The following is a 20,099-nucleotide window of genomic DNA, read 5'->3' on the forward strand; positions in this document are numbered from 1 at the left end:
AAAAAGAGAAATACAAACTCTTTATCCTGGCTTTAAAGAATGCTTCATAATCTGATCTCAGTGTGCAAGTCTAGCCTTATCTCCATGTATAACTTCCATCCTTACCAGATTAACCTGTTTTACAGTTTCTTAAGCATGTCATATGTACCTGCAAATCCATATATTTTGCTGACTACATTTTCTTCTTCTGAAAGTGCTTCCCTCCACCAATCTAGTTTACATGAAGACTATCTTTCCAATGACTACTCTGGCCTGAAGTCTCTCATTTATTTATTTATTTATTTTTAAAAATTTATTTATTTATTTTTGGCTGCGTTGGGTCTTCGTTTCGGCGTGAGGGTTTTCTCTAGTTGCGGCGAGCGAGGACCACTCTTCATCGCGGTGCGCGGGCCTCTCACTATCGCGGCCTCTCTTGTTGCAGAGCACAGGCTCCAGACGTGCAAGCTCAGTAGTTGTGGCTCACAGGCCCAATTGCTCCGCGGCATGTGGGATCCTCCCAGACCAGGGCTCGAACCCGTGTCCCCTGCATTGGCAGGCGGATTCTCAACCACTGCACCACCAGGGAAGCCCCATTTTTTTTTAACTCATATAAATGAATTAAATACTGCCTTGTAATAGCCAGCTTTTAGGATCCAGGTATGTTATTTATATATACATCTTTATTTAAAGAACTTGCTTCATGTACTTTGGAAAAAAAATTGTATTATGTTCTCTCCTGAACTATAGAAAACACTTATTGGAGGGATCATGCAGTATGCATTTGTGTCCTCCACAACATACAATATATTGCTATACCCACTGATTGCACAATCATTGTGTCCTCCATAGCATACAATACATTGTTATACCAATTGTTTGCATAATCAATATTTGTAAATGGCTGGAAAGACTGCACTTTGGAGATTTTGCATGAGGATTAAAGGTACAATTCTAGTTGAGATGAAGACAGGGGCAGTAAAATTTTTTCATGAAGCATTTTGACAGTTCCTTAGAGTTCTCTCAAATTCTCTTAGGATTTCCCCCCCACCCCCCAATATATATATACACACACACACATCCATATCAATCTATTTTTTTAAGTGAAAACATCTCAGTTTACACTTAAGACTCAATCAACCCCATTTCAATGGCCATTACATTATGTCTGAAATTCACTAGATGGTCTGATTTAGATTTGCTGGTCTAAGTCACTTTCTAAAAAGTGGTTTTATTATGATTTATGCCACCTTGCAGCTCATAAAAAGAAAACAATCTATGTATCTATCTCTACCATATCTCAGGTTCTAATAAACCCAGTGGTGATATAACAGAAGGTTTCTGATTTCACGCCTAATCAATTTCAAACAAATCCTAAATCACAGTACAGTGCTTCTGAAGTTCAGAAGAGGTGCTCTGCTTCATTATAACTCCATCTGAATAGAGTATCAGATGAAAAAGAAATGAATTACTAAGGTGATTGTGAGTGAACTCATAAACTGTACCACCACTCTGTGTGTGTATGTGTGTGTGTAAGATTCAAAGACATTAAAAAGATTTTGCTTAAATGTATTGGGTTGGCCAAAAGGTTTGTTCGTTTTTTTCCATAAGATGGCTCTAGTAGCGCTTAGTTGTCTTTAACTTCATTCGAAACAATTTTGTTAAATTGTGACAGATGTCATATCAGCGTGCATTTTTAAAAAACATCAAAGTTGGTGAATTTTTGTGTAGTCATTTTAATATTGAAGATGGAAGAAAAAAAAGCAATATTTTTGGCATATTATGCTTTATTATTTCAAGAAGGGTAAAAACGCAACTGAAACGCAAAGAAAGATTTGTGCAGTGTATGGAGAAGGTGCTGTGACTGATCGAATGTGTCCAAAGTGGTTTGCGAAGTTTCGTGCTGGAGATTTCTCGCTGGACAGTGCTCCACGGTCACGTAGACCAGTTGAAGTTGATAGTGATCAAATCGAGACATTAATTGAGAACAATCAAGGTTATAACACGTGGGAGATCGCCGACATACTCAAAATATCCAAATCAAGCGTTGAAAATCGTTTGCACCAGCTTGGTTATGTGAATCGCTTTGATGTCAGGGTTCCACATAAGTTAAGCAAAAAAAAACCTTCTTGACTATATTTCCTCATGCTATTCTGTACTTAAATGTAATGAAAATGTTCTGTTTTTAAAACAAATTGTGATGGGCGATGAAAAGTGGATACTGTACAGTAAGATGGAACAGAAGAGATCGTGGGGCAAGTGAAATGAACCACCACCAACCTCACCAAAGGCCGGTCTTCATCCAAAGAAGTTGATGTTGTGTATATGGTGGGATGGAAGGGAGTCCTCTATTATGAGCTCCTTTCAGAACACCAAACAGTTAATTCCAACAAGTACTGCTCCCAATTAGACCAACTGAAAGCAGCACTCGACGAAAAGCGTCTGGAATTAGTCAACAGAAAACACATAATCTTCCATGAGAATACCGCAAGGCCACATGTTTCTTTGATGACCAGGCAAAAAACTGTTACAGCTTGGCTGGGAAGTTCTGATTCATCCACTGTATTCACCACACATTGCACCTTTGGATTTCTATTTATTCCGGTCTTTACAAAATTCTCTGAATGCAAAAAATTTCAATTCCCTGGAAGACTGTAAAAGGCACCTAGAACGGTTCTTTGCTCAAAAAGATAAAAAGTTTTGGGAAGATGGAATTATGAAGTTGCCTGAAAAATGGCAGAAGGTAGTGGAACAAAATGGTGAATACGTTGTTCAATAAAGTTCTCAGAGAAAATGAAAAATGTGTCTTTTATTTTTACTTTAAAACCAAAGGAACTTTTTGGCCAACCCAATAAGAAAATAGGACATTGAAAGAGGCTGCAGTATTAAAAGTTTCCATAGAGTCACTATATGGAAAAATTTGGAAATTTAAATATCCACTATTGGAATTAAAACTGATTAAGCATGCAGGATGGCTATTTTGACCCAAGTTCTCTAGTTAGCCAACTCCTTCTTCCTGTGTTCTAAAATACTGAAAGTATTTTAGTATTTCAAACAAAATCTGTAGATAATCTTCAAGTTTATTTTTGGCCAGTAGTTTAAAATCTGCTAGCCTACTCTGGCAGTATAAGAGTTACCACCAAAATCCATTCTTCCCTTCTTCCACAGTCATAGAGTTTAGCCTCTCTTGCAGGTAGGTATGGCCATATGACTAAGTTCTTGCCAGGAGACTGGGGGCAGAAATGATGTGAGCAAGTTCTGGGTCACTTGGTTAAAAGGAAATTGGTGGGCCTCTAACTTCCCTCCTTCCCATGAGCTGGAAGGCAGATGTCGTGGTGGCCCAAATTAAACCGAGCACATAAGGGCAAGCCCCTGAAGGGTAGCAGAGTAACAATATGGCAGGAACCCAGCTCCCTGAATGACTGTGTGCAGCAAAGCTGCTCTAAAATCTTGGGACCCTCACCTTTAGGCTTTTATGTATGACAGAAAAAAATCTACCTAAACATTTTAATTTCTTTGTTTCAGAAGCATCTACCCTAATTCACCTACCAAACGTTTTACTAGATAATATAAAAGTGGAAAAATAGTTTGGGTTTTGCCTCCTTTATAGTTCCTTCTTATCATTTGGCAGAGGTGTTTCACTCCTATCAACTTAAAAGAAACAACCCAAAGACAGCCAATAGCAAGGAAGATGTAAAGAAAAAAAAAAAATACGAATAATCAAAAATTGGCGAACATACATGACTGTGCTAGATCTTAATGTAAAACAGAAATTCTCCTTTTTCTTTCTTTTTTAAAAATTTTTTTCATACTTTATTTATTTATTATTTTATTTATTTATTATTATTTTTGGCTGCGTTGGGTCTTTGTTGCTGCGCGTGGGCTTTCTCTAGTTGCGGCAAGAGGGGGCTACTCTTCATTGCGGTGTGCGGGCTTCTCTCATCGCGGTGGCTTCTCTTGTTGCAGAGCACAGGCTCTAGGCACGAGGGCTTCAGTAGTTGTGGAACACGGGCTCAGTAGTTGTGGCACACGGGCTCAGTAATTGTGGCACATGGGCTCAGTAGTTGTGGCTCGCGGGGTCTAGAGCACAGGCTCAGTAGTTGTGGTGCACGGGCTTAGCTGCTCCGCAGCATGTGGGATCTTCCTGGACCAGGGCTCAAACCCATGTCCCCTGCATTGTCGGGCGGATTCTTAACCACTGCGCCACCAGGGAAGGCCCTCCTTTTTCTTTATAAATATGTGATGCATAAAGTAAACCAAGCATTTCCTAGTGAGTGAAATCAAGTTAACGAAACTCAGTACCGTCTTGACCACATACAGCTCAATGAATCAATCCAATGGCGTCTTAATCAAGATGAACTTCTCCACTAACTCCAACAGTGACATCAGCCCTTGGGCTTCTCTACTCACAGCACAGAAGGCAACTGTCACTCAAATGCTGCCCACCAGAACTTTCCCACTTGTTTGCTAACTTCTATTCACCTCTCCTAAACATTCTGACCACATTTCAGAAATAGAATTTTCTATAAATAAATGTTTTTCTCTTATAAAATTTCTTCTTAAAATAAAAAGCAAAAACAAAACTCAGTTCAGTACACCAGAGAAACAAAAAATTATGATCAGCTTTTTCACTTAAACACCATCTATGCTTAGAAAGAGCAATTCTTTGTGAACTACATACAAATGTTTTTAAAAGCAGGAAATATCAAAATATTCTTTAGACTATTTAGATTATTAGTTTAAATATTTAATTCCTAGAATTGTCGGTTAAAATAATTAAACAAAATTTGATGCTTGATAGTGATGGCAATTATATTTACATTCCAACCCTTTTCTACAAATGACCTTGCTTCATATTTTATACAGAAAACTGAAGCTGAGAGTGAGCTCCCTTGATTCCTGCTTAGATAAAAGCTTATCTGCATCTGCAGCCCCTACTGCCCTCATCTGTTAAAAAGTATTTCCTCCTATCTTTAAATACCCTTTCTCACTCCCTTCTGAGACCCTGCTTCACCAATTTTTCTCCAGTTTCTTCCATCATCACCCCTTGCTCTCTTCAGGTATACTAATATGCCCAAGTATCTGTCGTCTTTAGTAAAACATTTCTCATGTTTTTTGCTCCCTTCAAAGCCAAACTTCTATCTCAAGAGTAGTCTTTCCTCTCAGTCTTAACTTCTCACGGTTACTCCTCAACCCTTTGGATTCCACATAAACACCTTCTCTGACCTCCCCATTGACAAGTCTAAGGGAAAGTTTTAAATTCTCAATTCACTAACCTCTTCGTGATTGAAATTATTTTTCCATGCATTTCAAGGACTCACCAGGTTTGTCTTCTGATTCTCCAACCTCAGTCTTCTTGGTGTGCTTCCCTCCCTTTGCCTACGCCTTAAATGTTGTCATTCCCCAGAGCTACATATTTGTACCCCCTCTTCTTCTTCTTCCTTTTTCGTTTGATCCTCTCTTCATACTCTATATGTTTCCCAAGTGCAATTTCATTCAATCCCTTGTTTCAACTCCCACCTAATGCTGATGACTCCCAAATCTATGATTAAGTTCAGATTTATTTCTTGAGACACAAATACATTTCTAGTGGATATTTCCATCTGCTTATACATGACTAAAAATAATGTCCAATTTGAACTCATCGTCTCTTTCTTCAACTTCATTACAACGGACTTTTCTTTCCATTTTCTCTCTTTTGGTGAAAGGAACCACATATATAGTAGTTCGATCAGAAGCCTGGGAAGATGACAGGTCAAGGCTTACTCTGGACTGTACCTTTTACTGAGATAGAGAAACTGGTCTACAACAAAAAGTTATCAAAACTTTAAATAGGAACTGCAAAGATATTATATTGCTTTCCTGTGGTGTTTTTTACATATAAAACACTTTCTAAGCAAACAGTAATAAGTTCTCAAATGCTTTTGTATAAAATCCATGTTCCATAAGCAAACCACAGTCAGGGGATTATGAATTGCTAAGCACTATGGAAGCAGTGTTTTGTAAGCCAGTAGTAGGATCAGGTAGTGGCTAAGTATGGAATTCTTCTAACCTCATTAATATCTTTTATAAACTAATACATATTTTGAGGTATAATATTCTGAATTCATTATAATTCCTACAGCTGTCAATAAGTCTAGTTAATTTAGAGTAAGAAATACCAAAAGCAAATTGGGGTAGGAATTGTGATCTCTGAGATCAATGAGTACTTCTTAAGCAAAAACTGATTCTCCTTTAGATTGTTATTTACAGCATGTAACTATACACTCTTTCCATAAGTATAACCCCCTTGGTGTTCTGCTAATAAAACAATAATTAATAAAAATGCTTAATAATCAATAGGATAGTACAAAACTGAAATGTTCATAAGATAAATATTTACATATTTAGAAAATGTGAGTGATGAGAATTATAGGTGTAGTTATTTGGAAGCTGTAAGAAGGCCTGAGAGACAAACTATTCAAACTTGGGTATTTGGTTAATGTTTTCTTAAAATGAACAAAGTGGGCCTGACACTTGAAAGAAAACAACTGACAGTCTTAGTAGCCCAGCAGTTCTCAACTGGTGCTGTTTTGACCCCCAGGTGACATCTGGCAATGTTTGGAGAACTTCTTCGTTCTCACACCTGGAGGGTGTAGGGGAGATGCTACCAGGTAGAGGTCAGAGATGCTGCTAAACGTCCTACAATGTGTAGGCAGCCCTCACAACAAGGAATTCTCTGGCCGAAAGCAACAATAGTGTCAAGGTGGAGAAATTCTGTGGGTGCCAGTGATAAAAGCTAAGCTTTCAAACTAAAAAATATAAAAATTTAAATTTATTTTTACTTCTTCTGTCACCATAAGCCTGACGGTTTCCCAATACTTAAAGACTTTTCTGATGAGATAAGTGGTGACATTAACGAATGTGAATTTTTGATATTGTATAGTAAAATGCGCCAACACTTGGAAGATCCACATAACTCAGTGAACTAATGTGTTCCAAATGACCAATACATGAGGTTAAAAAATTATGCTTGGTTAAAAAATCCATTCAAAGTATGAAATATATCAGTGGATTTTAATGCAGCAGAACATAAAAGGTTAACTGCTATGGTTTCAGATTCCACACTTCAATAACTTTAAGAAACTACTACTAGTTAAGTTTTAGTGTAATATTAAAGAAGAATTTCCACAATTTTCTGAAAAGGCTATTAAAATACTGCCTTTTCTAGTTACATATCTGTGTAAAGCTGAATTTTCTTCATATATTTCACCAAAAGAATGTATTAAATAGACTGATTCACCAGCAGATACGAAAATCCAGCTGTCTATATTATATTAAATCAGGTGTTTTAAAAATTTGCAAAAATGTAAAATGCCACTATTTATACCTTTTTCTGAAAATGGTTATTTGCATTAAAATATATTATTTATGTTACCATATTATGGTCTCCTACTGTTACTATTAAATTAGTTACTATTTTAAAAATTTCTCAGTCAATTGGCAAATTTACTGATATTGGTAAATATTAACAGAAATAGATATAACCCACATAGATAAAAGCTCCTTGGCAGTCCTCAATAAAAAGAGTAAAAGGAGTTCTGAGACTAAAAAGTTTGAGAACCACTGATTTATACATTGTAGTTCTTGAATGCTGACCTTTGGATTACTAAATATCCCTATTTTCCAGGTATTGGGACAGAGATTAAATTATGCAAAACTCTAGGTATAAAGTTTGAAAAACAGAGTATTTGAAATCTCCCAAATAAAACAAATCTTACGTTCCTTACAAGATCAACTGAAAGCTATCACAGGCATATACATATGACTAAAATGGCTTTGAAATTATTGACAGTGTAACCAGAAATTGGAAATGAAGCCATTGCAAAGTATTTCCAGCCTTAGCCTTTGCCAGGTATTCCCTACATCATCATAGCCACTTTTTAATCCCTGTTTTCTTCAAATACCCTGCCGTCTTCCAAAATGCTATATGCCACGAAGTCTTACCAACTTTACAGATATGAGTTTATTAAAGAAAACTCTTGCCAGTTAAAGATATTAAGGAATTATTTGCAATATAACAACTTTATTTAACTCATTAGGTGCCAGAATGTTACCAACATTTATGTCATGAGAAACAAACCAAATTATTAAAAACGTGTGTTTCAACATGTTTCAAGACTGAAAAGGTCTATTTTGCCTGTCACAAAACAAAGTAATTCTTTACTTTGATAAAGCATTTGAAGATGGCCCTGTCCTCATGAGAATTAAGGTAATACAATAGTATTTTGCTGATGTTACTAATATTACATCTAAATAAACAGGTGTATTAATATGTATTTTATAATGACATAAAAAAAACAAACCAAGACCTATCATCATTAGGGTGAAGATTGGTTAAATCTCCAGGCTGGAGAGGGCACACCTACCTAAAGCTTTCAAAGATGAAAGGGAGACTACGTTAAAATATCTGCCTGGGTTTTTCTGTGAGCATTGAATATACAACTTTGGGACATCTCTCATATAAAAATATCGAGTGACATGTTGCTTTCCCTCCCTCCTTTTTCAAGGGTATAGAGAGGTTAAGACTGTGAGCTCTGGAATTGGAGTGCTTGCATTTAAATTCCTGCACCACCATTTACTGGTAGTATAACACTGGGCAAGGTACTTAACCTTTCTGTGCCCCAGTTTCCTTATCTGTAAAATGGACACAACAGCAACTATCCCATAAAATTGTTGTACAGGCCACCTGAAAAAATACATAATATATGACTTAAAACAGAGCTTGATAAACAAGAAGCACTCAATAGATGTGAGCTATTATTGTTGTTATATTAAGTATTATTGTTACCTAATTCCCTAAACTACATAGGATAGCAACCACAAAACCACGGTATCCAGGGCTGACGTGACGTGATACATGTAGGAACCTACATGACTGTGAATCTTTTCCTTACCAACACTAACATTCCTTTAGTTGAAGGAGGGAGATGGATACTAACAATTACTGAGTAAGAGCTAGTACAAATGATAGGGCTAAAATTAAAAAAGAAAGTAGTTAGCATTGAAGTGAATTTAGAAATAACTAAGAATAAATTTTAAAGTACTAGGTCACAAAAGCTTTATATTACAGATTTTACAAAATTTTACAGACTCTCCATAATAATATAATTATATATATTTTTTCTAGAAGATTATATAATACTAAGAGATGAGTGAACGCTGAAAAAAAAGGGTACTGTTTGGGTCAGTACCTTCTGTCTAAAGCCTTGAGACTAAGGAAAGAAATAGCAATTTCTAGAAAACATAAACAGATAAATAAAACAAAAGAACCATTGCCTTCTCATGTGACAGAGGGCACATCCAACGTAGAAAAAAATTAATTGTTGGGTGTTAATTACTATAATACATCAAGTATCTAGCATCACCACTACGCAACACTTTAGGTTTAAAAGGTGCAGAATTCCCTCACTGAGCCATTTGCTGAACGCGTACAGATGAACTAGGCACTGTACTCATACTAGATATGGAGGAGACAAAGGTGAAGGAAATATAGCGCCTGCTTCAGGACGTTCACAGCCTTTTGGAGAAGACATATATGTAAACAAATAATTCAAGTATCACAAAATAAATATTAAAAAAATAGCGATTTGAATGGAGTGCTCTGGGAACTTTGAAAGGGACACGGCTCACTGCCAGAAAAGACTTTATGAAAGAGGTAACATTTGAGCTGGATCTTAGAGGTGAACAAAGAGTTTTCCAGAGTGAAGGAGAGACATTCTAAATATAGGGAACAACACGTGTGCAAAAAGTATGAAGTAATAAGTTTGGAGGACGGTGACATTTCAGGTAAGGCACGGGTGCCTGAGGGGAAAATGAGGCAGGAGCAGGAGGTCTCAGGCTATGTCAGACTGCGTCTCCTGTGCCTTGGGCAATCCTGTGAGCAATGAGGTCCCAGTAAAGGTATTCCACCAGAAAAGTGACACAGTTTGGTTTCTTAGAAAAACAAGTCTGGGGCTACTCTGGAGGACGCACTTAAATAGAAGACAACTCAAATCTGAACCTGCTAAGTAAGAACCCTGTTAAGCTATTATTCTCATCTTGCCTGAAAAAATAAGCTGCTTTAACAAAATAGTGTCCCTAAACAGATGATCACAAATCAACGTAAACTGCCATCATCAAGATTAAGAGAACCAAACTATTACACAAATATATCATATTAATGAATTATTATAGTGATCTCATAGAAAATTATTAATAGGGCTATAATAAAACAAATATTCAGCTCTAGAACAAAAGTAAAATATTTTTTAAAAGGACAAAATATTATATATACTCCAAAATATCAACTACAAAGTAGTTTTACTTTTACTTCTTCATACTTTTGGGTTCTTTTGAAATTTTCCACAATAAGCAAGGAATATATTTACAATCATTAATAAATTTTAAAAGCATTCACTGTTCATTGCATTTCATAAACAATTATCTTTATAAAATTTCTAAAACTAAAATATTACCTTTTTGTCCCCTTGTTTTCGTCTTCTTAACCCTGGTCTATAATCATCTCCAAATCTCAGAAAGTAATAGTAAGAAACCAGCCTCTCAATAGGATCCCTTATGACATTAATGTAAATTGGCTTCTTCTTCACACCAAATCTGAAATAGAGCAAAATTTAAAAGGTGAAATCAACCCTTTCAGTCTGTTTGGGGTGTCCTGAAATTGAAGTTTGAGTTATTAATTCTATATGGAAAAAAACATGAGTTAATTTAAATAAAATACAGTATGTGGAGATTAGAAAATATTTTAGGATTATATTACAATAAAGTAAGTAAGAAATAAGAATTTTAAAATTACTGCTGAAGATAAAGGAGAGAAGGGAAAATTGAGTGACAAATAATTTTAAATTTTACTAGCAAGAATTACATAAAACATTTCAATTTCACATAGCAATGATTTCTCACTTCTGACCCACCAAACTAGATAAACATTATCAATGGATACAGCAGAAGTCCACACAAGCACGATCATTTGAGCCTAACTTCCGTGACGCTAATTTTAAAGACAAGATAGAAGTGAAAAACATTAAGTCTTCAGCATTATTTCCTTAGGGAATGATAGAGAGTTGGAGGAACACAGAAGGAGTATACTTTAGCCACCCTTCCACATCCTAGAATTGTCTAGCTGATTCCTGTTCTAATATCCTCACTTATCCCAGCCTTAAACCTTAGTGTTATCCTGACTCTCCTTTATTCTTCTTTAGCACGGTTACCAAGTCCTTCTGATTTTTTCTTTTGTAGGCTTTCTCAGAGATTTGACCTGTCTTCCTCACTTCCTTTCTTGTCACAACTGCCCTCTTGGTAGGCCTCTTGCTTGGATTACTGCAATAATTGATGGTTTTATAATAAGAAGAATTGGTTTTCTTGCATCCAGTCTCTCTCCCTTTCAGTCTACCTTCATACCAATTCTCAACTGATATTTCCTAATTTATTAGATCACTCTTCTTAGAAACCTGAAATACCCCTACTGTTTATGTTGACTTCAAACCCAAACTCCTTTGCTTGGTTGTTAATGTCTGCTTGCCTTATGTCTTGGGTTCTACCTTACTTATCTAACTTTATTTTCAACTCTCCTCAAACAAGAAACCATCTATCTGTTACAGTTAGGCCCACCTCTACTGCTTCCCGACAACTCCTATTTCTCCTTACATGCCTTTGCTCATTCTATCTTCCTTAACTAGAATGCCTTTCTCATTTTCTTATTCTTTCTATTACATTCATTCATTCAAAAAATACCTTTTTGTGTATCCAATATATGCCAGGAACTATTCTAATATTAGGAAAACAGCAGTGAAAAAAAAGGACAAAATTCCTCGTCCTTCTGGAGTTAACATTCTACTTGGGAGAGACAGAACATAAACCAAAAAATAAGTAAATATGTTAGATGGCAAAAATACTAAGGAGAGAAATGATGCAGTGCATGGAATAGGGAGAAGTGGGGAGAGTACAATTCAAAACAGGGTTTTCCAGGGAGGCAGCACTATTATTATGTGATGAGAAGAGAGCCATGTAGATATCTAGGAGAAAGTGTTCCAGGAAGATAAGGCTTCGAAGTATGAGGGCCCCAAAGCAGCTAAGTGCCAGGCATTTCTGAGGACCAGCAAGGAGGTCAATCTGGCTGCAGCAGAATCAGGAAGGGGAGAGTAACAGAGAATGGGAGTGGAGAGATGCGGGTGGTGGTAGAGGACGTGCAGATCACGTGGGCCTTGTAGAGCATGTTAAGTATCAGGAGGGAGGCCTTCCTGAGTCAGCAGAGAAGTGTCACGATATGGAATCTGATGTACAGCATGGTGACTATAATGAACAATACTGTACCTACTGTATACTTGAAAGTTGCTATGTCAGTAGGTTTTAAATGTTCTCATCATGACAGCAGCGACAACAACGAAATGGTAATCATGTGGGGTGAGGATGTGTTAACTAACCTTATTGTGGTAAACATCTCACAATATATGTGTATAGCAAATCATCACATCGTACAACTTAAACTTACACCATGTTATATGTCAATTATGTGTCAATAAAGCTGGGGGGAAAAAGGTTACTGGCTGTTGTTTTGGAATAAACTAAAGTGGGCAATAACAAAATCTTGTGAAGTCTAGGAAGTCTTCCTGATGACTCCAGCACACAGTGCTATCTGCTTTCATTTGACACCTGCACCCAGGAGCTATTGCTATCAGGCAGTTTTACTCTTGGCTTGTCCTGCTATAGTGTTTCTCTTGTAAGTCTTTCCTCCCCAATAGCATTATAAGCCACTTGAGGGTAGGCACAGTGCTTCACACTTCCTTTATATATTTCGCAGGGCCTGGTATACATAAATACTTGCCCGCTGGTTAGTACTATTTGAAAGATTAAAAAAATATTAGCAATCTCTCTAAAACTGGGAATCACAGAGAGAAATGAGAAAAGTAAGCTTAAGCTGTATGACTCAATAAGAGATAGTGAAAGTTGCTTATTCTCTTGACAATCTTGATATGTTCACTCGTCTGTCCACAGAAACCCTCAATTTAGCTAACTACTTATAACGAATTTCCCTTCTTACTAAAATCTTTTTTCAAAGGCACTAAAAAGGACACAGCTAACCTAACTAGTTTCATATTTTCCCCTTACTTCTGCCTGTTACAATAAATGTCTTACGCACAGCAGGCATTCTATAAGTGTTTTATACTAAATGCTTAAGCAAATGAGTAGTGAAAAGAGACCACAGAAGAGAAAAAAGCAAGGTGCCTGGATATAACTCGATTCTTTTAGCCTCTGAATTATTGTAAATTAACTGAACAGGAAGTCCTAACTTACAAACAAGCTGTATTCTATAAAATTGCTTTGTGTGTAAAAAGGGGTCAACTCTCCTGAATTCTAGTCCTTTTCTCACCATTAAGTAAGTGTAAGTCTAAGTCACTAAAATCCTTTGTACATATGGGAATACTGAAAACTACACAGAACTTTTTGGTAAAACATTATTATATTAAATTTGTGAGTTGGTTTATTAGAACTTGGGACGTATTTTTTTCACTGAACAACTCATAAACCTATAAAACCAACAATTCAGTAAAAAAATTTTTTCACAAGTTTTTAAAGGAAGAAACAGTATTGTTGCAAGTATATGGCACTGTCAAATTAGGTATCAGGGTAGAAGCTCCATGAGGGCAGAGGATTGTTTCTCTCTTGTTCATGGCTTTATCACTAGTGTTCAGTAAGGTGTCAGAAACATAGGTGTTGGATATTAGAATTAGGTTGAATAGACCGTTGTGAATTGGCCACTTACAAAAGCCTTTTTGTGGGACAGTGCACCCACTAGTGAGAAGAGGGTAGGTAGGGAGGTATCAGGGATACATAGTTACTACCTTAACTGCTAGAGCTGAGTCTTGTAAGAGGAATCTAAAAGGGGGAAGCACAGGGCAGTGGGGCAATGACTCCATTCTTAAGACTGTGGGATTCCCTGGGAACCTCCCTTATCATCTCCATTATTAGCCATGGATCCACGTGAACTATTCCCTTGGGAATTACCTCGTCCCAGAACATCTCCTACCAATGCCTCTTCTTTTTTGCTTTCTCCTAGTCCCTGACATGTGGAACAGATAGCAATGCTTACCAAGTAGAAGTGAAAGGGGGATATGGCACTTGACAAAGCTCTTCCTGCTGTCTGGGAAATGACTTTCTGGGGCATGGCTTTGGGTGGTGCTTATATGTATGAAACATGATTTTAATGAGATAACCTATGTGAACTTATTCTGAAAATGGCTAAGAACTATTATTTATAAGTTAGGGTATGGCTGTATAGACATAAAGGCAAGGAATTATAACTGAAAATAGGCATGACAAAAGAGCATCAGGCCATTCAGCTAAGCTAGTTAGGAAACAAGCATCCTCTTAAGTTTGTATGTTTAAAACTTTTGCCAAACAGGTAGTTTTGTACCAGTGGAAAAATATGTTCTGTAGTTGCAGACTCCAGCTTTAACCCTGGTCAGTCATCTGAGCTGTTCCTCAGGAGGGCTCAGATGGAAGAGCAGAAAACCCATCTTCCCTCCAGGAAACTAAACTGTCATTGACCCATTAGAACATAATCTTCCTAGGAAGAGAACAGCAGATTTGGTAGGAATCTGCAATGTTATATGGCGATCAAAAGGGAAAAAATATAATCTGAGCAGCTGGTTGGTAAGAAACCTTATTCTTGCCATGTCAGCATACATGTACGACAGCAAGAGAGACAAACCAGGCACATTTCCTTACACCCACACTCTGTATAGCCTAGATAGATGAATGAACAGCAAGAATAGCTAAAAGAACAAGTGCATACTCAGAACTTTTGAAAGGAACCTTGTCAACTGGCTAGACAAAGCCTAAATGGAAGATGATGAAGCTGAAGGAGGGCTGAATAGCCTTTGGGAAGCATTACGCTTTGAGATTTCTGCTTCATACCAGATTTAACACGTCTAGTTAATCAGCAGTCTCACAGGGGGAAAAAAGATATCTTATACAGTCAACCTGTGGTTGGACGAATCTGTGGATGTGGAACCTGCAAATAACAAGGGAGGACTGTACATATTTATTCTGGACTCTCTTATCCCTAAAGTGTACATAGAAACCTTCAAATCCTTCTAGTGGTAAGTTCCCATTGTCTTGTTTCAAAAATAGTGAATGACCTATTGGTATTTATTGGTCCCACTGATAATGATGTTAAGAATAAAAGATTTTTAAAATAATTATTTATCTCTTAAAAAGAGCATTCATCTATTAAAATGGCCCAAATTTTAAAAAGGGGGGAGTGTGGTCCAACAATACCGAAGGCTGGTAAGGATACACAGCAACTGGAACTCTCGTGCACTTTTGGTGAGACTGCAAAATAATAAAGCCACTTGGGAAAAGAGCTTAGCCGTGTCTTACAGAGCTACCATACAATCCAGCAATCCCACTTCTAGGTTCTCCCCAAGAGAAATGAAGACATTGTGTCCACACAAAACCTGTATGCAAATGTTTTGACAACTTTATTCATAATCACCAAAAGCTGGAAACAACCCAAGTATCCAGGAACTGGTAGATGGGCAGTAAGGATGGTGGTGCCTCCATCCTTACTACTCAGTAAGGAACTAACTACTGATACATGCATCAAATTGGATGAATGTCAAAAGCATTATGCTAAGTGAAAGAAGCCAGGTTCAAAAGACTTGGTGACTGACTAGATATATGTGGCAAAGAAAAGGGTTGTTCAAGATGACTCTAAAGTTCCTTGCTTGGATGTCTTGATAAATAAAAATGGGTAAACTTCCCAAAAGAGAACATTGGAGGCAAAGAGAGAATCTTGAGCAATGCCTTATTAGGACTTGGGAATAAGGAGGGCCAGCACAGACTGAGACAGGGAGAAGAAAACACCAGTAAGACAACATGGTAACTGAACGAAGACAGAGTTTTAAAAGAGCCTAACACAGCTCTGTGTGAGTCACAAACTAACTGCTTCACATACATTATCATATTTAATCCGCACAACCACCCATGAAGTAGTTACTTTAATTATCCTCATTTTACAAATGGGGAAACTGAAGATCTGAAGTCATGTGGCTGAGACTGCTGAGCTGGGAAGGAACTGAGGGGGATTTAACTAGAAATCTGACTTGAGAGATCGCTCCTTAGCATCTACAGGATCAATGCTACAGAACGAGCTAGTAATACAAATCAATAAAAAGCCAACTCTCGCATATTACTTGCAATGATTAAAATAATTTTTAAAATGTTTCTACAGTGTTTGTGACATATTTGTTGAAAGTTGTAGAAAGTGGTGCAAACTTCAACTGGTTCAGCAGATAAGTACAAGGCAAAAGGGACAATCTCACATGAATCTACATACTACCAAACTCTATTTAAGCCTAAAATATTGTCACTTTATTACTCTCTAGGATATTTTAAACCTAGTGAAATATTTAGTTATTTGTTTCTTGTCCTGACATATCTGTTTCTTTACTGATTTACCTCAGTTGTTCTGAAAAAGACAACAGGGGTGATACAGAGAAACCAAAATGATGGTGATGAAAACGCATACGCATACCTGGGGATGACCACAAAGGTACACACCTGACGTGGACCTGAATAAAACTGACTGTTGGATCAAGAATAATTTCCAAATATCTTTCTAAGACCGGATGCTGACATATGACCCTAGGTAGCTAGATCATAAAAAAATCTCAGCAGAGTCTGATCAAAAACAGCATTAAAATAGTTTTCTTTTAGCTGGACATTATCCTTTATAAAGGAAAATGTTCTGAAAAAGGTTTTTGAAAGAGATGTTCAAATGTTTTTCTTTTGTATAAAATTTGAAGAAAATCAAAGTGGGAGTGATAGATGCTGCTGATAAATGAGTGGTATAAATTTAAAAGGGAGGATAAGCTGTAATATTTTCACTGTTTATAATGAACCATAATGAAGTGATAATAATAGTAGAAAAGGGGGTTTCAGTGAACTCACCGAGGACAAGAACTTCAACTTATTCAACTTTATACTGCCTGCACCCTAGGACAATTTGAAAATGTCTAACCTACACAATTTTTTTCCACTGGAAAATTTCTAAATTTATGATGTTAGCATATCTGCATTATTTTAAAATGGTTTGTTTACCAATTTAAAAAAAATAGTAATTAAACACTAAAGGGGAAAATGGAAGGAAGAACTAGGAAATGTGCTTAAAAAAATAAGGATAGAGTTAAGACAAAAAGGAATAAGACAGGACAGGAATGCAAATATGTAACAAGATATTTTTGTTATTATTCTGAAGTTCTGAATAAAAACAGATAAACCAAAACAGATAACTGTAACCAAAACACAGCTTGAGCAGATATAAGCTTGCAAATAAAATGTGTGCTTCTTAGTGGTCAGTCTAAATTAGAAACCTAAATTAATTAACCTAAACCTAAATTAATACTTTATTTAATACTTTATCTTACTGCCTGGGTTTCCTGGGGTATCCTGGGTTTGTACTCTCTTTAGTGTTTCTCCTAAGGCAGTTGAAAAGCTATGTGACTAAATATCTCTTTCATCAAATTTGACCATTTTCTCCTGAAGGCAAGTGTTTTAATGGACTCCACAAAGTACTACACCAGTCAAGAATATGTTTTATAGAATAAAATATTTAAAAAATTGTAAAGTGATGTTCCTTTCCTCTTCCTTACTCATTAATGGTGAGTATGACTAACTAAAAATTATTTTAAAAGATAGTAGTTACATCTAAAATAGTTTGTGACTATATACATCAAAATACATTTCCGCCTGTTGATTTTTTTAAGGTATTTGTTTAACATCTTGTAAAGGTCTATTAAAGTTTTTCACAATACATATTGCTTCCAATAAAATGAAACACATTATGAAAATATTCAAACCCTTAAATGTTCATGTTAATATTTAATAAATGAGATTAATCTTTCCAAGAACCTTTATACTTTTTTAACTGCAAAAACCCTAGCATACACCAGAGCTTCATTCTAAGTATAAGACGTTTGCCCAAAGCAAAAGCACTCAATATATTATTTTAATAATGAAAACCTCAAGTATGAGAAACCAAGCTGTGTGTGGGAAAAAAAATAAATCATTCAGGTGAAAAGGTAACAAACATTCAATTGAAGGATAATGCAGCCCTGAGGGAAAATATGCATATGAATGAAGTTTATGAAATTGGTCCAATGCCTCTGCAAAGAAAAAATAATTAGTTTATTTTAAAGCTGCCTATAAAATGTTTTCAATATTGCTGTATGAATTATTTATAGAAAAATGTACATCTAACTTTAAAGCGACCACTTTACTGTAAGATGTTGAGTGCTGTGGAAGAAACTAGCAATAAGAATATATTGTTCTATGTATGTAATATTTGGGAGATTCCTTTTAATTACAGGCTTTTCAAAAAAGTTCAGATTTATTATCAATGTGAATCAGTAATATTTCATTCAACTCCTTTTCAAATTTGAGAAGTTAAAATGACAGTGGGATATCAATTAAATTTTTGGATTTTACACAGAATGCTCTTTCAAGTTGACAAATATATGAGGGTGTATTACTTTGAAGTCATGACTGCTAATGCAATGACTGAGCAAACATGTCTAAGCTTAAATAATTTAAAAATCTATTTTTAATGTTTTTGAAGTTAGTGCAGAGTTTGATTAGGGAAAAAATCCGCATTTAAGGTTTTCCTATAATGATACTCGATGTGCTACCTAAAACGTTTAAATGGATTCACCAAGCCACATATGTTTACAGAATATTCCTTTGACCAGTTTTCTGATTAGTACTTAATGCGGCACAGACTCTAGGGGGAACCACATAGTGCTTGGATACTATACGTAAGCCTATTGTTTTATGAACTTTTCTTGAGAGAATTATGATAGGAATACCTTGATCCCATGCCTCCCCAAAAACATGGAAAATGAGAGTTAGTTATGTCCAGATTCAGGCAAATCACTATAAAGGAAAATCACTTTAAAAAAAAGTGTCTTTAAGGAAATCAAAAAATACCTAGAAACAAATGACAATGAAAACAGAACAACCCAAAACCTACGGGATGCAGCAAAAGCAGTTCTAAGAGGGAAGTTTATAGCAATACAATCCTACCTCAAGAAACAAGAAACATCTCAAACAACCTAACCTTACATCTAAAGCAATTAGAGAAAGAAGAACAAAAAAACCCCAAAGTTAGCAGAAGGAAAGAAATCATAAAGATCAGATCAGAAATAAATGAAAAAGAAATGAAGGAGACATTAGCAAAGATCACTAAAACTAAAAGCTGGTTCTTTGAGAAGATAAAACAAAATTGATAAACCATTAGCCAGACTCATCAAGCAAAAAGGGAGAAGACTCAAATCAATAGAATTAGAAATGAAAAGGGAGAAGTACAACTGACACTGCAGAAATACAAAGGATCATGAGAGATTACTACAAGCAACTATATGCCAATAAAATGGACAATCTGGAAGAAACAGACAAATTCTTAGAAAAGCACAACCTTCCAAGACTGAACCAGGAAGAAATAGAAAATTTAAACAGACTAATCACAAGCACTGAAATTGAGACTATGATTAAAAATCTTCCAACAAACAAAAGCCCAGGACCAGATGGCATCACAGGCAAATTCTATCAAACATTTAGAGAAGACCTAACACCTATCCTTCTTAAACACTTCCAAAATAGAGCAGAGGGAGGAACACTCCCAAACTCATTCTATGAGGCCACCATCACCCTGATACCAAAACCAGACAAAGATGTCACAAAGAAAGAAAACTACAGGCCAATATCACTGATGAACATAGATGCAAAAATCCTCAACAAAATACTAGCAAACAGAATCCAACAGCACATTAAAAGGATCATACATCATGATCAAGTGGGGTTTATCCCAGGAATGCAAGGATTCTTCAATATATGAAAATCAATCAATGTGATACACCATATTAACAAATTGAAGAATAAAAACCATATGATCATCTCAATAGATGCAGAAAAAGCTTTTGACAAAATTTAACACCCATTTATGATAAAAACCCTCCAGAAAGTAGGCATAGAGGGAACTTACCTTAATATAATAAAGGCCATATATGACAAACCCACGGCAAACA

The 20,099-nt window shown here is 36.1% G+C and overlaps 1 protein-coding gene across 2 annotated transcripts in view; it reads right to left on the minus strand.

Moving 5' to 3' along the window:
- Nucleotides 1-20,099, minus strand: part of HS2ST1 (heparan sulfate 2-O-sulfotransferase 1) — a 194,473-nt gene that overhangs the window by 10,858 nt on the left and 163,516 nt on the right. For both annotated transcript variants that reach the window (XM_082410622.1, XM_082410623.1), the window contains exon 4: nucleotides 10,473-10,611. In XM_082410622.1, coding sequence (XP_082266748.1) covers nucleotides 10,473-10,611 — 139 coding nt within the window. The remainder of the gene's footprint in view (nucleotides 1-10,472; nucleotides 10,612-20,099) is intronic.

Source organism: Balaenoptera physalus (genome assembly GCF_965194825.1).
Source record: "Balaenoptera physalus genome assembly, chromosome: 1".
Taxonomy (NCBI): Eukaryota; Metazoa; Chordata; class Mammalia; order Artiodactyla; family Balaenopteridae; genus Balaenoptera; species Balaenoptera physalus.